Source organism: Gopherus evgoodei, chromosome 12, assembly GCF_007399415.2.
Source record: "Gopherus evgoodei ecotype Sinaloan lineage chromosome 12, rGopEvg1_v1.p, whole genome shotgun sequence".
NCBI lineage: Eukaryota > Metazoa > Chordata > Testudines > Testudinidae > Gopherus > Gopherus evgoodei.
In genome coordinates this window covers 13,851,464-13,867,032 of record NC_044333.1, presented here as the reverse complement: position 1 = coordinate 13,867,032, position 15,569 = coordinate 13,851,464, and the positions used below count along the sequence as shown (strand labels likewise).

The 15,569-nt window shown below is 39.8% G+C and overlaps 1 protein-coding gene across 7 annotated transcripts in view; it reads left to right on the top strand.

Moving 5' to 3' along the window:
* Positions 1–15,569, top strand: part of FTO (FTO alpha-ketoglutarate dependent dioxygenase) — a 335,810-nt gene that overhangs the window by 181,490 nt on the left and 138,751 nt on the right. The window contains exon 9 of one of the 7 annotated variants that reach the window (XM_030582223.1): positions 12,499–12,556. The exons of 5 other annotated variants lie outside the window; for them this stretch is intronic. In XM_030582223.1, the coding sequence (XP_030438083.1) occupies positions 12,499–12,541 (43 nt within the window). In that variant the 3' untranslated portion in view covers positions 12,542–12,556. Of the gene's footprint in view, positions 1–9,445; positions 9,496–12,498; positions 12,557–15,569 lie in introns of those variants that run through there. One more of the 7 variants, XM_030582225.1, reaches the window with a different exon arrangement.

Here is a 15,569-nt window from a genome sequence, read left to right as displayed (position 1 = left end):
TAAGTAAAAGCCTTAGCTTTATTTAAGCATGTTATTTTCTGTTTCACACAGAAGTATGTACAAGATTTATTGGCGTTTGCATGAAAAAATAAAAGAATTTTCATGTTTTATAAGAAACTTAATACACTCTCACAGATGGTCCCGCTCAGGTGTGATTTTAATTATGAGATACAACAAAGCCCAACACAGTAGGAAGTCTCTTAATAAATGTCCTGAGGCTTTTGTCTTCACATGTCAAAAAGCCTTTTTATTGAGTGATTAAAATATTTTCTTTTATTGGCTGATTTTAAAAATGAACAAAATGCTTGGAATAAAAATATGAGGGCTTTCAGAGTTCAAAATATGTTCATTTGCATTGTTTGGGGGGAGTGAAAAGGAAGTTTTATTTTGGAATTACTTTTTTCCCTTTCTCTGAATTTGCTTTTCAGAAACCAAATGCTAGACAAATGTGTTAATAATATATAAAAAATGTGCATGAACATGAATAATATATTAACAAATGAAAATGTGTTCTCTTTACATAGCGTGCTTGATGTTGGCTTGTCACTTTGTTTAGCAGTAAAGAGAGAGGTTTTGTAAAACACTGTATAAAATGCAGAGAGAGAAACCAATAATAATTTAAACCCATCCATAACATACAGCTTCCATTAATAAAACACAAAAAATATGGTCTTATTATTAAATATTAGTAATATATTATAATAATTTTATACTGTCTCTCCCTTAGTGGGGAATTATGAGGACCTCATGTAAGGACCTCGGTGTCCTGACATGGTTAATTATCCATAGATAATGGTTATCAGCAATAGCTGTTATAAGCACCACAGCCTGACTGTTGAGGGGTTATTAAGTGTTTGCACTCTCAGGTGCAGTGCACCTATGCACTTCTCGACAGAAAGAAACAGCTGTGTTTTCTTTACTGTATTATGCATCACATTCAGTGCATCATTTATTAGAGCAAAGCTAATGATGCACATGCAAACCTTTATGTCCCGTATTATACAGTGGTAATATATTTGCTATAGATATGTTAATTTAGCTTTCATAAGTCATTTATCTTTGCTAATATATAATATATCTTATTTAGGATGCTGCAGCTCTGGGGTTCATTATGTATGAGTGTATTTAAATAAGAAATGAGTAGAACTAACTTATGTTAAGTGGCTAAAAATGTCCTGGTCCCCAAATCCTGTTTCATAATATCTGAGAACTTTCTTCTTAAGGACACAGTTATTGGTAATCATTATTCCAAATCTGGGGGCTTGTCTACATCACAAAGTTGCAGCGCTGGTGAGGGGGTTACAGCGCTGCAGCTTAGGAGGTGTACACATCTGCAGGGCATCACCAGCGCTGCAACTCCCTGTTTGCAGCGCTGGCCGTACTCCCGTTTTGTCTCGGGTGTAGAGGATCAGCGCTGGTAATCAAGTGTAGACACTTACCAGCGCTTTTCTTGACCTCCGTGGAATAAGCAGGTATCCCAGCATACCTGAGGAAGCCTCTGGTAATCAAGCTGGTCTCCTTCCCCGGTTTGCTCTCGCGTTCCCCGAACCCCGAGCAAGCAGGTCTCCTTCCCTGCGGTTTGCAGGGGGGTTCGGGGAACGCGAGAGCAAACCGCGGCGAAGCTGGTCTCCTTCCCCGGTTTGCTCTCGCGTTCCCCGAACAAGCAGGTCTCCTTCCCTGCGGTTTGCAGGGTGGTTCGGGGAACGCGAGAGCAAACCGCGGTGAAGCTGGTCTCCTTCCCCGGTTTGCTCTCGCGTTCCCCGAACCTCCGTGCAAGCAGGTCTCCTTCCCTGCGGTTTTCAGGGGGGTTCGGGGAATGCGAGAGCAAATCGCGGCAAAGCTGGTCTCCTTCCCCGGTTTGCTCTCGCGTTCCCCGAACCTCCGTGCAAACAGGTCTCCTTCCCTGCGGTTTGCAGGGGGGTTCGGGGAACGCGAGAGCAAACCGCGGCGAAGCTGGTCTCCTTCCCCGGTTTGCTCTCGCGTTCCCCGAACCCTCCTTGAAGCCGCCCAACAGCGCTGCAGTATAGCCACATCTAACACCACTTGCAGCGCTGGTTGCTGTAAGTGTGGCCACTCTGCAGCGCTGGCCCTATACAGCTGTACTAATACAGCTGTAACAACCAGCGCTGCAAAATTTTAGATGTAGACATACCCTGGGACAATGAAAAGAGTGAAAATAACGAGCGTATACAAGTAACATAGGTTGCTTTTTCTGTGAGGTTGAATGCATCTCATGGGAGGAAGTTCCTTCAACTTTAGATCGTTTTGGCTCACTTTAAATCATGCTTTGGAAAATGCTTTACTCCTTACACATGTAGCCTAGGACTTAGCTTGTGGGTTAATTTACTAGTTTAAAGTTAGCTTTTCAGTAACAAGATAGGATCTACGTGTAAAGCAGTAAAGTAAGAAGCCTCCAGGCCCAAACCTATAAGACATTAGTGTAAACACTTAGCATAAGGAAGTTGGGGCTATAAATCGTAGCATAAATAAGATGACCATCAGTACCCCTAAGTTATAAATTGGTATAAGATATAATTTTGCAATAAACAGTTCTGCTGAAATTTTGTATAAAGTGCTGATAGGTACCTGCAAAAAGTTAGTTGATGCCAGTTTCAGTATAGTAGGATAGGAACATCAGCAGATGCTTAACAGCAGGATTGGTATAGTAATCAATAGATGTATATGCTAATAAAGTTAAATTAATTAATATGCACACCTGTAGAATAAGGACATCCCAACAATATGAGGGAGAAGAAATTAATTAGTGGCAAAGGAGGCTGAACATTATGAATATTCATAGCAGGCGTCAGATTCTGTAATAGGGCTAACTACAGCCTAGACCAGAGGTTCTCAAACTGTGATCCACAGACCAACAGTGGTCTATGAGCTCCATTCAGGTGGTCCGTGGATAGATCCCTCTAATGTGCGCATCTGGGCGGCCTCACACAAGAGAATGAAGGGCCACCCACCTAATTAGTGCAAGCATGGCTCCATTAATTAGATGCCTGGAACCTGGAGAAGATGTACATGTAAGGTGAGGTGGTGGCCTTGGGGGGGAGCAGGGGGTAGGTGGGAGGGGGCAGTGGGGTGAGAAGAGGGGTTAGGGGAAATTTGAGACTGCAGGGCTGCAGCAGCCAGACAAAGAGGAGACTTTGCCCAGTTCTAGGGTTGTGGCTGCCAGGGAGAGATGACCCTCTTTCCCAGCCTCAGCTCTGTGGCTGCTGTGGTGGGGGAGAGAGGGAGAGACTCCACTCCTTCCCAGCCCCAGCTCAGGGGTGCCACAGTGTGGGAGAGAGGGCACATCCATCAGATTAGAAAGGTAAGACTACTGATATTAAAATATGAGTTGTGTGCTTTTATTTGTAGAACAAAAAATGTTTATTATTAAGGGGTTTTTTATATAGCACTTTTATCCAAAGCACTTTACAACAGTTAGCTAATGGTACAAATAAGATTTGGAAAGATCATTAAATGGTCCGGTGAGACCCTCAGCAATTTTCAAGTGGTCCGCCAAAAAAAAATTTGAGAACCACTGGCCTAGACCATTGAGACTTGGCCATTGGGTCACTTGCCATGCCAGAGACAGGCTAGAACCCTAGGGCCACCACCCGTCTCCATGGGAATTGGGAAAGTATGTGTATAACACTGGACATAAAGTTAATAATGAATGACGGTTACATTCTTGTTTGGATCAGAACTTCTGTATTTACTAATTGTGTTAATAAGACTATTACAAAATCAAAAGCTTTTTCCCAAGTGTGAGTGTTGCAGCCATGTATATTGAGGTTTCCAATTTAATTGTATTTCTAATAACTCTGGGCTTGATCTTGGAGCTGGAACCTGCCAAACCTCAGAGTACTAATTTGTCATTTGGGGATTCTAAAGTAATCAATACACAATCAATAGATCAGGCAACACATATTTCTTATAACGTACCACATTGAATGAGTATTGAATAATGGAATAAAAGATAAAGTGCTAATTTTATATTAACGAAACCACGTTCAGCCTGGACCTACTGAAAGTAGGATGAGTTTTATGGTCTTTGAAGATCATTGGTCAATATCACTCCTTATCTAATAAGAGCTAAATCACATTTAAACACACTAAATAGTTAGAAGGACAGTGTTGGGCCAGTGCTCACATATTGCAGGGAATGTTGAGGATGTGGACGTTATTGGGCTTGGTAATGCTGACGATCACAGTTTTATTGTTAATCTCACATTATTTGGTATTTTCGGAGTCATGTGATCACATGAAAATCTTATCTTACAATTTTTTTAAAAAGTTAAGTTTCCAGCCCTCATGGCAGCTGAAAAGGCAAGTAAAGAGACTCCAGATTTATTTTGCTATGGCTCATGATTTCTGAATGCTTCGCATTGGCAGTGCTGCAGGCACAGTGGGAAAGCTGCAGCAGTCTGCGTCATAGCTACTTGAAGAATATCTTCATCAATTAAGAATAAGGAATAGGAGTATGATTTTTATTCAGGGAAAAATCATATAAACATTTCCTCTTATTAGTGATTTTAGGAGCTTTTCATCATTAGTGAATATCTGGTGAACTCTTGTGATCTTAGTTAAACTGAGGCTGAAGACACTTCGGTGCTATTTCAGCTACTATTATAGGGTCACAGACTCATTAGCTAATTTGTCTACTGACACTGGTATAAATCGGAAACTACCCAGTGGAAATCAGTGGAGTTATACCAGTGTGAGAGGAGAATCAGATCCGCTATTGTTAGACCTGGGGCTTTATATTGTACTGTATTCTTATCCTGTACTCCAACTCATCCTGTGTTATGAAAAGGTACAATAGAACCTAGGAATTTGGAGTGAAAGGTCTGCCAGCTTGTTTCAAGTTATTATTGATTATTTGCTGAGTGGCAGCAGAGTGTGATGCTTTAGAAAAATAGAGAACGGTGCCTGTCCCCAGGAGTTTAGGCAAGACAATTTTTCTTTTCCCCTAATCTTGTGTGGGTTCTGTATGGGGAGAGCACTCCTGTATGGGAAGTAGTAGAGTAAGAGATGATATGGAGTTGGGTTGCCAGCTGCTCTGTTTAACATTAATTTACATTGGTTCTGCCACTCCACAGTGAATCCTGCCCTGTCACTTATGAGTAATAAGAGGACAACAGCAGTCATGGATGCCATGAGCCTGTGGCTCCTTGAGGTTGGGGGCTGTACTGTGTGGTATGTGGAGACACACAGCTTCTGCACAGATGGACCACTCCTCTTCAAGAGAAAAAAACATTCCAACTCTTGGCTGCTACACAGGAAAAACATGCACGAGGGTGGGTGGGGGGGAGGTTGGCTTTCTGTGGTACTACTCCAGAAGCAGAAGGATACATCATGCACTTATAATCTCAAAAGTTAGGCCCAATGGCCTGATATTCTGACGTGCTGAGCATTACAGGCAATGGGAGCTGTGATTGGGGCAGTTCCAGGCACCAGAGCACCAAGCACATGCCTGGGGTGGCAAGCCGTGGGGGGCGGCCTGTCGGTCGCTGTGAGGGCGGCAGTCAGGCAGCCTTTGGCGGCATGCCTGCGCAAGGTCCACCAGTCCCACAGTTTCGAAGGAAATTCGGTGGCAGGTATGCTGAAGGCATGGAACCAGCAGACCTCCTGCAGGCATGCTGCCAAATCTGCGTTACCAGCAGACCTCCTGCAGGCGTGCCACCGAAGGCTGCCTGACTGCCGGGCTCAGGGTGGCAAAATACATAGAGCTGCCCCAGGCTGTGATGCTTGAAAATTAGGCCTGGTTCTTTGTGAACCAGGGGCAATTAGGCCTGGCTCTTTGTGAACCAGGGGCAATCAATTTCCCTTTAATTTACTGGTTACTGTTCTGGGGTGTGTCTCTTAAAAATGAATTTGCCTAGTTAAAGCTCAGTTGTGGCTTTGCCATAAGCCCTCATGTAAGAAGGCAGTACATGTTTGAAGACTAGGGATCACAATCTAGTTCCTAGTTATCCCCTTGCACCAGAGGAAAGTAATCCGCTTTATACCTCGCACAGATTATTTCCTCCTCTGTGCTGCTAATTGGCACTTTAGAGGTGTGAAGTCCAGGTTCTGCCCATGCCCACCCTCTTTCATCCATTTGCTTGGAAGTGTGGAGAGTATGAACCCTGCATATGTTGCTCTCCTGCTAACACTGCTATTAGGCATGGGTAGCTCATGCAGAGAAATAAGGGGATGCCTTAAGACCACTTAGCCATTTGCAACAGCATGTGACAGTTCACATTTGTGCCCTTAATATCTAACAGGGTAGCAATGCAAAGAATTTTTAGTGCTCGTGAAGGAAGGTGGGTTGGCAATCCTGGAGACTGAAGTCCTCTCCCACTGAACAGTTATGGTAGGGACAATGCCTGTTTCCCCCTCAGTTTTTAATATTATAACCAAATAAAAAATAAATGAAACTTACAGAATCTAAAGGCTTAAAAAAACAAAAAGTGTGTGAGACTGGTTTCAATGTAATTATGTAAATTTTAAAGCAGAGACTAAAATCAAGCATCACACCGTTGGTAACCTACCATTGTTAAATTCATTAATAAAATATAACTGATCTTGATCTGTATTTTCTGTCTCCATTATAATCTCAACAAGAAGCATTTGGCTCATGAAAGTAAATGTTTTTGATCCTTTGTTGTCAGATCCCACAATTCTCTCTACGGAATTCTTTGGTGAGACAGAAAACTAATATACTGAGCAACTGGAATTGCAGGCTTGTAATTTAGAAATATCCATTTTATCCCATGTAATTTCTTCCCCTAAGATTCGTTAGTCTGAATCTGATACAGATAGGAGCCAAGGCAAACAGTAACCATTTATAGTCATTCAAACTAGTTTGGGTTTCAGTATAATGTAAAGGAAAAAGAGCTCTTGGCTTCCTTTCAGGTGTGTTACAGGAGTAGAAAATGCATTAAAATTTACCATCAAATGTTGCCACATGTTTCTATAACAATTGCAAACTTCTGTTTGATAAAAATCTAGAGATGTAGAAACCTTCATACAATAAATTTTGCCAAATAAAGAGTCAGTTTCCAAGGTTTTTTTTCAGTCCAGAATGAATATGTACATTGAGTTCTCCCAATCCTCCAGGTAAGAGCTTCAACCTATTACAACACTCAAATCTTTGCAATTAACAGTGAGTTATGACAATTTATTAACGGGAAAATTCTGTCCTAGACTGAAGTGCGCAGCTTCTATTGAATTACATTCTGACTCCTTTCAGTGGCACTTCTGTGTGGGCAGTTGTGACACAAAGATGAGGTCTCATAATAAGGTTCATGGGATGGTCTGTGCATAATCATGTACCCACAAAGACAACAATGACAACTGTGCATTGTGCTACACACATAGCGGTGTAGAGAAACGGAAAAATATGTGTGTAGGTGGGCCATTCGCAGCAAGAATACAGGCATATTTTAAAGGAACATTCCTTCCAAATGTTGACTACTGGCTGTAGTGCTGTCTATTATGAGTAGTAATGGTAGTAAGTACTACAGCAGACAGTAAGTATTTGCAGGACTGAGTCCTAAATTTGTTTCTGTGTACTACAGATGTGCTTGTTGCAGAGTTTGTTGCACAATAGAGAGATTCTGACCAAAATGCTTCATTGTTCACCACCACTCAAGCAGCCAAAAAAAAAAAAAGGAAATACATTTTGTTTTCAAGACCTTAATTTAAAAACTTCATTAAAAGTACTGAAATGAGTTCTGTCTTGGCTTAGTCAGATAACTCAATTTGAATAACTCCCTACCCCACCCACTGTGCATGCATGTATGTTCACACACACATCTGTTAAATACATGCTGAATTCATGGAAAGTATGACCTCTTACTTCCTCCTAGTAAGCAAGGTTTGCCGAAACATAATTCAGAATCTGCAGGGGGCCAGTTCTGAGTAACTTTGGGGAGTAGAACTAGGATTTAATTTCTCTATCTCAAATTTTCCCATGTAAATATAGTTAAAATACTTAGTCTACCTTTGTTAAAATACTTCCTTGAATGAATGGTGTTATGATATATAAAGACTTTCATAGAAGCTAAGTTGGGAAATCTGTGTAGCTAAAAATACACATACTTTTTGGGGTGGAAAGGGGAAGAGGATTGACAGTGTTATGGTTTTTATATATGAGAGAAATGAGATATAGTACAATAATATATTTTGATAAAAATAGTTGTAACGAAGGGTAGTATAGCAGGTTAGTAACTCTGATATATCTATAAGAAGGTGGCATAAGTCAATAAGCCAAATGCATTTTAACTATGAAGAGCTTTGTTCAGAGGAGGTGTCATGCATAGGAATGTAGGGGTGAGAAGGAGACTCTGCCAGCATGTGAAAAACTTCATAATGGTAACTTATGTATTGAAATAGATAAACAACTTGTAATACCTAATGAACATATATATCAAAATACAAACTAATTGTATTACTTCATAAAGGAGAGAGAGAGAGAGATCCTAAAAACTAGCTACGATGTCTCTGCTGAAGAATTATACCTTTGGGTATGATTAGGAGTCATATGTTAGTGCAAGAAAAGATATCACATGATCTATTTTACCTATTTCTGCTGCTTATAAAGAACTTCACTGGATCCAAAATCTCATTACTGAGATGGATTTCTAGGACCAAAGTAATACTGTTTCTTAGTACCATAAAAATCTACAAAGTTCACTTTGCCATCTGTAGAGACACAGTGAACCAAAGTAAGTTTGCCTCAAATGAAAGGCTTTGTCCTCCCTATTTGGGAGAAATCCAAACCAGAATTAGCAAGACATCACTTTTGGACTAGCCCATTGATATTTGAAGAAGCAGCCTGCCAGAGATGTGAATTTTCAGCAGCAGTATGAATAATTGGTTTTATGGAATAGGATTTTAGCTGCAGTATGGCAAAATCTGAGGTTTTTACAATATTATTGCCAATAGATTCTTAACAATTTAGAAATGGCCGCTTGACATCATTGCTTCACTGTGTTATTAAAGGAACTATATGCTATAAAGCCTGTTTCAATTAGAAAGGTATTTACTCTAGAAGCTGGACTCTTGGTTGCCTTCAAGGAAACGGGTAATCAATAAATGAACAATTTAATGGAGTAGAGTTCAGCAAATTATCACCCTGGGTAAAAGGAAGCTAAATTTGGAAGATATTCCACCAAAAAACAAATCCCAAAACCCAGAACAATGTTGAAAAGAATAAAGTTTTGAAATAACAAAATTATTGCTTTGATAACATCAAGCCTTTTTATATTAAAAAAAATTGAGTGAATTATAAACTAGGGAAATATTAACAAATATCTGTGTGCTTCCTAAAAAAATCAGTTAAAAATGTCCACTGAACACTGCTACCTTTTTGATGATCTGCACATTTCACTGTGGGGATAGATAACCTTAAGATGATCTTTTCACATCTGGGTCACGTCCTAGTAAAACTTGTCTTTTTTCTTAGACTTCAGCTGGGCTGACGTTTCTGACAGACGTGTAAACAGATGCAAGCATTGTTGCTAATGACAGGTGATTATAAGTGGCATGGGTGCCAAGGTAATTAAACCATGCTTTGACAGGAACATTTGGTGATGTGGTATTTCAGCATTAGAAAAATTGTTACAACACATTTTCCCCTGCTAGGCTTCTCCTGAATATCATTAATTTTGAGTGTTTGGCCATACGACTTTGGGATCTTGAACACTGCTAGCTGTCTGAAATATAAAACCATTCAGTGCAAGAAAATAGGGGAAATGGCTAGTAGAAAAGGTGGGCATATGAACAGAATTTTGGACTCTTCAGATGACACATCATTCTAGAAAGCTCTTTCAAGTATAGATGCAGTACATTAGTTATAAGAGCTATGTTATCCTGCATTATTTAATGGTTATTGTGCTAGATTTGGTAATGACTATATTATTATGATATTCTTTACCATATACTGTATTTCTTACTGAATATAAAAACTGTGTTTTTATTTCTGCAAATTGCAGTTCCTAAATCTGTTTAAAAGCAATGTGTGGATCTGTATTTCACAGTACAGCACAAATTATTATCAAACTAGAAATACAATATAGGCTTAGAAACCATAAATGATAACGTAAATGCTATAAAATGTTGATATTTAAGCAGATTATTGTCAAATCTTAATGATTTACTAATCCAGATGACTCTATGCTCCTCACTCAGATACTTCTGCTGATTACAGGTTTTTCTTTTTGCTTTGGTGCAACCAAATAGGAATCTAGTAACTATTTTAGTGGTAAGAAAAGCTAATGTATTTATATGGAATTTTAAACATGGTGTAGTTATTTTCTTACCAATGGCTTCTAAAGCTTTAGTCAGATGGGTTGAATAGCTCACCCCCATACACTTTACAGGAAGTGATTAAATGTACTAAGCCTACCTAAATCACAGTAAAATATTAAATGAAATTACTTTCATCACTATTGGCCTGTACTAGACTGAGGCATAAGCACTTTTACAGAGGAAAAAAAATGCATGGTCTGTGATGATAAATTATGTTCCCTCCAATGAAAGTGAGAAGACCCTGACAAAGCATAGTGAGACCTCTGAGGAATAACAGAATACAGTGTCTCTTCTAAAGTTTCCCAGTGGGACAACTCTGAAAATTAGGAGGCTGATTTCAGTGTTCTATTCAAGACAGTTAAATCCAAAGCAGACTGCGAAGAGCTGCAAAGGAATCTCATAAAACTGGGTGACTGGGCAACAAAATGGCAGGTGAAATTCATTGTTGATAAATGCAAAGTAATGCACATTGGAAAACATAATCCCAACTATACATATAAAATGATGGGGTCTAAATTAGCTGTTACAACTCAAGAAAGAGATCTTGGGAGTCATTATGGATAGTTCTCTGAAAACACCCACTCAATGCGCAACTGCTATAAAAAAAGTGAACAGAATGTTGGGAATCATTAAGAAAAGGATAAATAATGCATATTGCCTCTATATAAATCCTTGGTAGGCCCATGTCTTAAATACTGCAGGCAGATGTGGTCACTCCATCTCAAAAAAGATGTATTGGAATTGTAAAAGGTTCAAAAAAGGACAACAAATGATTAGGGGTATGGAACTGTTTCCATATGAGGAGAGATTAATAAAATTGGCACTTTTCAGCTTGGAAAAGAGATGACTAAGGGGGGTATTATAAAAGTCTATAAAATTATGACTGGTGTGGAGAAAATAAATAAGGGAGTGTTATTTACTCTTTCTCATAACACAAGAACTAAGGGTCACCAAATGAAATTAATAGGCAGTAGGTTTTAAACAACAGGAAGTATTTCTTCACACAACGCACAGTCAACCTGTAGAACTCCTTGCCAGAAGATGTTTTGAAGGCCAAGACTTTAAAAGGTTCAAAAAAGAACTAGATAAGTTCATGGAGGATAGGTCTATCAATGACTATTAGCCAGCATGGGCGGGAATGGTGTCCCTAGCCTCTGTTTGCCAGAAGCTGGGAATGGGCAATGGGGTGGATCACTTGATGATGACCTGTTCTGTTCATTCCCTCTGGGGCACCTGGCATTGGCCACTGTCAGAAGACAGGATACTGGGCTAGATGGACTTTGGTGTGACCCAGTATGGCCGTTCTTATGTTCTCAGAAACATGGTCTCTCTCCCGTATAGGGAGTACAAGACAGGCAACAATTACTTCAAAAGCTAAGGTGTTAGACTTTGTCTTTTACATATGGTAAGATTATTCTCTTTAAACACCCAAATTCTGCTGCCCACTTGCTCTTTGTAGTTTATAGGCTTGTAAACTGTGAAAGAAAGAAGAGAATTTGATTGCTGTGATTAACACATGAGTGAAAAAGGCATGGCCCATCTTGCCAGAAATGAAATTAATCTCACATATTGACACATTTTAAGAGAGAGCGAGCGTGTGCATGTGTGTGTACCTTTTTGTAAAGACATAGTGTTTTTGTACAAGTGGCCTTGGAGCCGCCAGTTTTTTATTTTGGATATTGCCTGGTAGTCTCTGAAGTAGATAAAGTATGGTTTTGTTTTAATCTTCCATTTACTAGGCTTTCATTGTATTGCAGTTACAGGCACAATGTCAGCACATAAAACATTAAACATCACTGATCTGAAAGAAGCTTCCATTGTCTTCTACCTCTGGTGCCAGGGGAATCTTGCCAGTCTTGCAGTGGTGGTTCTGTCAGTGTAATATGTCATGAAACATTTCTCAGTAATGACAGACATTGAATATGACTGACAGGAACTCTGACCGAATGGAATGGGTTTAATTACCAGAGATGTGGGGTTACCTGAGATAAAACCAAATGGTCCAATTGTGCTTGGTTTTGACCTCTTGACTCAAAGTTACAGAGCAGCAAAGACAAATGGCTGATTAACCATCCCCTAACCCTCCTTTTCTGTGATAAACTTGTTTGGATTTCCCTGTCTGAAAAAATCTAAGTGTGGTATGTTTCTAAAAGGAAATATGATAGGAAAACAAAGGGTCCTGGTACTAGTCATTTTCTTCTCTTACAGACACAAAGCAGAAAGCTGTCATTCTATCTTGGAATGTATCTAGGACACAGTGTCCAGAAATCAATACAAGATAAATGATTGTTCTCTTAACCTCACCCTTCTTCTGCTTCAGCGGTTACATTGCTCCCGTTCACCTGTAGCCAACCTGACGCCAGAGTAAATGAGAGACCCTGCCATCAAAAGTGTCTTCTTTTTTTGTTGTTGTTGCTACTCACTATTGAGTGCAGTTTTACACTTGTTCCTAGTCCTGTGCCTACAGCTCCCAGATAGAGTTATAGCAAGCTGCCTAATTAAACTGTCGCTGTCTGCCCTCACTTGACTGCCTTTACAAAGTCATTTAACTAACAGACATTCCTGACTATTAAAGCTAGTAGCAGCCTGTCTCCAGTACTGGAGATAAAATGAATGAAATTTGTTAATCTGCACTGACACTTGATCCTAGATGTTGAACTAATGCTGTAGCACCTGAACTTTTTTCTGTATTGTAATTACTTCTCATGTTATTATTTCATATAATAAATTGGAGAAAATTGCAACTGGTATTAAATTCTTCAAGCTGATTTATGGGTGCTGGGTGAATACAGCATTCATCTTGTGCATTCTTGAAAAGCACACTCAGTGTATGCTCAGATCCAGGATCAAGGATTGTACTAACCAAATTCTGTAGTAGGATGATGTATTTCCTTCATCTAAGAGGAATGCCACTTTTAAATCTCAATGCTGCTAGTAATAAAGATAAATTTTGCCTTTGTAGTTTTATCAAGTGTTGATTTAAAACAAATATTTTGATTGCAAATTTAATACATTCTTAAACAGCACATCAAAAGAATTACAGGCTATCAATGATAAAATTAAAAGAGGGTTGGAATTACACAGTGGAATTCAGTTCTTTTTGAGGGGCAAACATTAAAAATGACCTGCAATTTTTTCCATCTCCTACTTTCAATGGTGTTTTTTGTTCAGTGAATTCAGGGTGATTCTTCTTGCTGGGTGGGGAGGTCTCTTAGAGTCTCAAAAGATTACTACCATTCCACCTCTCAAATGCTTCCCATAACTTCCTCCCTCTCTAAAAAGTGAGGCAATTCCTCCCCAGTCTTTTCTTGCAGCTCTTTGAACAAGAGAGATTGACAAGAGGCTTCCAGCTTAGCCTGTTTGCATGGCAACATAACTAGGTAACATAACCTTAACTAGCTAGGGAATAATATTTAGCCCTGTGCATAGCTTTTGATAAAATAATAAATGGGCTATGCACAGGATTACTCTGGAGTGAAGGAAACCCTCATCTCTAGTGCTTCTAATGAAGCCTCACAGCTACAGTAGCTCCTGAAGCTACTGGTCTCCATTGTCCCAGGGAGTTAGCCAGAGGAGCCACGAACTCATGGGTCCATTTGCTGTGTTCCTCTCTAGCACAAGATCTGCCTCCATACTTACATGGAGGAATCTCCGCACACCTCTGCTCGATACAAAGCAGAGAATGGTGGACCCATACATACACAGGCTTCTGGCATCCAGTGTCCCACAGCACAGGGGAACTTCATTAGCACTGCAGTGTTCAGGGCCATCCATGGCTGTTATTTGGGCTAAAGGGTTTGTCCCTTAATATTTATATAGGCTTTGAAGATTGAAAGTGCAGGTGCCAAGTAGTATTACACCTAGACTCACATGGCTTTTTTGTTTATTTCTTTGTAGAGAGGGGTCTGAACCAGACAACAAAGCCTAAAGCTTCCTCCCACGGCCCATACCTTTGGGAGATTCAGATGCAAATCTGAATGTTATAGCTTAGATCTGTCTCTATAATGTGTCAGGCTGGAACCCATGAATGTCCATGAAATATCTAGATGTCCATGAAATATCTAGCTCTCATCAGTCGTCCATACTATGCTGCAAGAGGGAAGCATAAGTTTTATGGCCTTTTCCTCAGTATATTATCATTAGGCAATCACTTAAAAATGTAATTTATGATACACAAAGGTATGAGCCTCTAGGCATTTATGTTGAATTTTGTGACATTAGGTAAGACAGAGAGTCTAGTTGAAAGGCCACTTGTTTCGTTTCACTTGGCATGATTTTATTGGGACAGTAGAAGGCAGCAAGTAAGAAAAACCTCTACAAGTAAAACTTGAGACTGTTAACATACAGTAACTAATCTTTACATAGTACTCTATGTATAACTTGTACCAAAAGTGATTCAGATGAAAGAAGCTGAGTTACTGTATGTCAGGAGACATCTCCATAATAAAGATTGGGAGGTAGTTTGGGAATATGCATTTCCGTTAATGGGATCTTTCCATCTGTCTTGATTAAAAGTTGAGTCCTCCCTAGACAAAACAATTGTTTGTATTCTGGTTTATATTCATTATAGCTCAGACTGTTTGACCCTTGGAGTCTCTAGCCTTATTTTTACATTTTTGCTTTGGATTTGATCCTGCAAGTTGCATAGTAGCTTCAAGGTGCTGAGCATTAATATTTCCTAGGTCAGCATCCTTAACAGAATATACATATGCTCCCCCTGCACCATAGCCAAAGCTGCAGCCACAGGGGGGCCTTATACCATGGGGCCCTCAACCCAGCAAGGAAAGGTTGAAACTCTAGTGTGATATTCAGTACTTGTACCCAAATGTCATGTGCCATCAAGGACAAGCTGTTTCATGCTGAGGCAGATCCCTGTGCTGGTAATAACTTCAACCCGTTGGGGCTATTGGCTGTCAAACTTCTATCATAATTGCAGTGGAGCACATCTCAGATTCCCCACTTCTTTCTGTTTAAGAGGAAACAAGCATTAAGCACTGAAGATGCAATATTCTGATGCATCAGCTGACATTATTGTTAAAGCATTCCTCCAGAGCAAAGTCAAGCATGTAGGTTCTATTGAGCAAGAGATAGTTTTGTATGAAAAGAACACTGACGATACTCTGTTATTTGGAAATATTGATACCAAGACCCGTTCTGTGTACATTGAATAAAATAGAAAATGGCAAATAGCATTCTTAACAATGCCACATGTCAAATCATTTGAACATGAGAGGTAATTGGTCATCACCAGCTGTTGACTTCCATCTTCTGTGTATGGC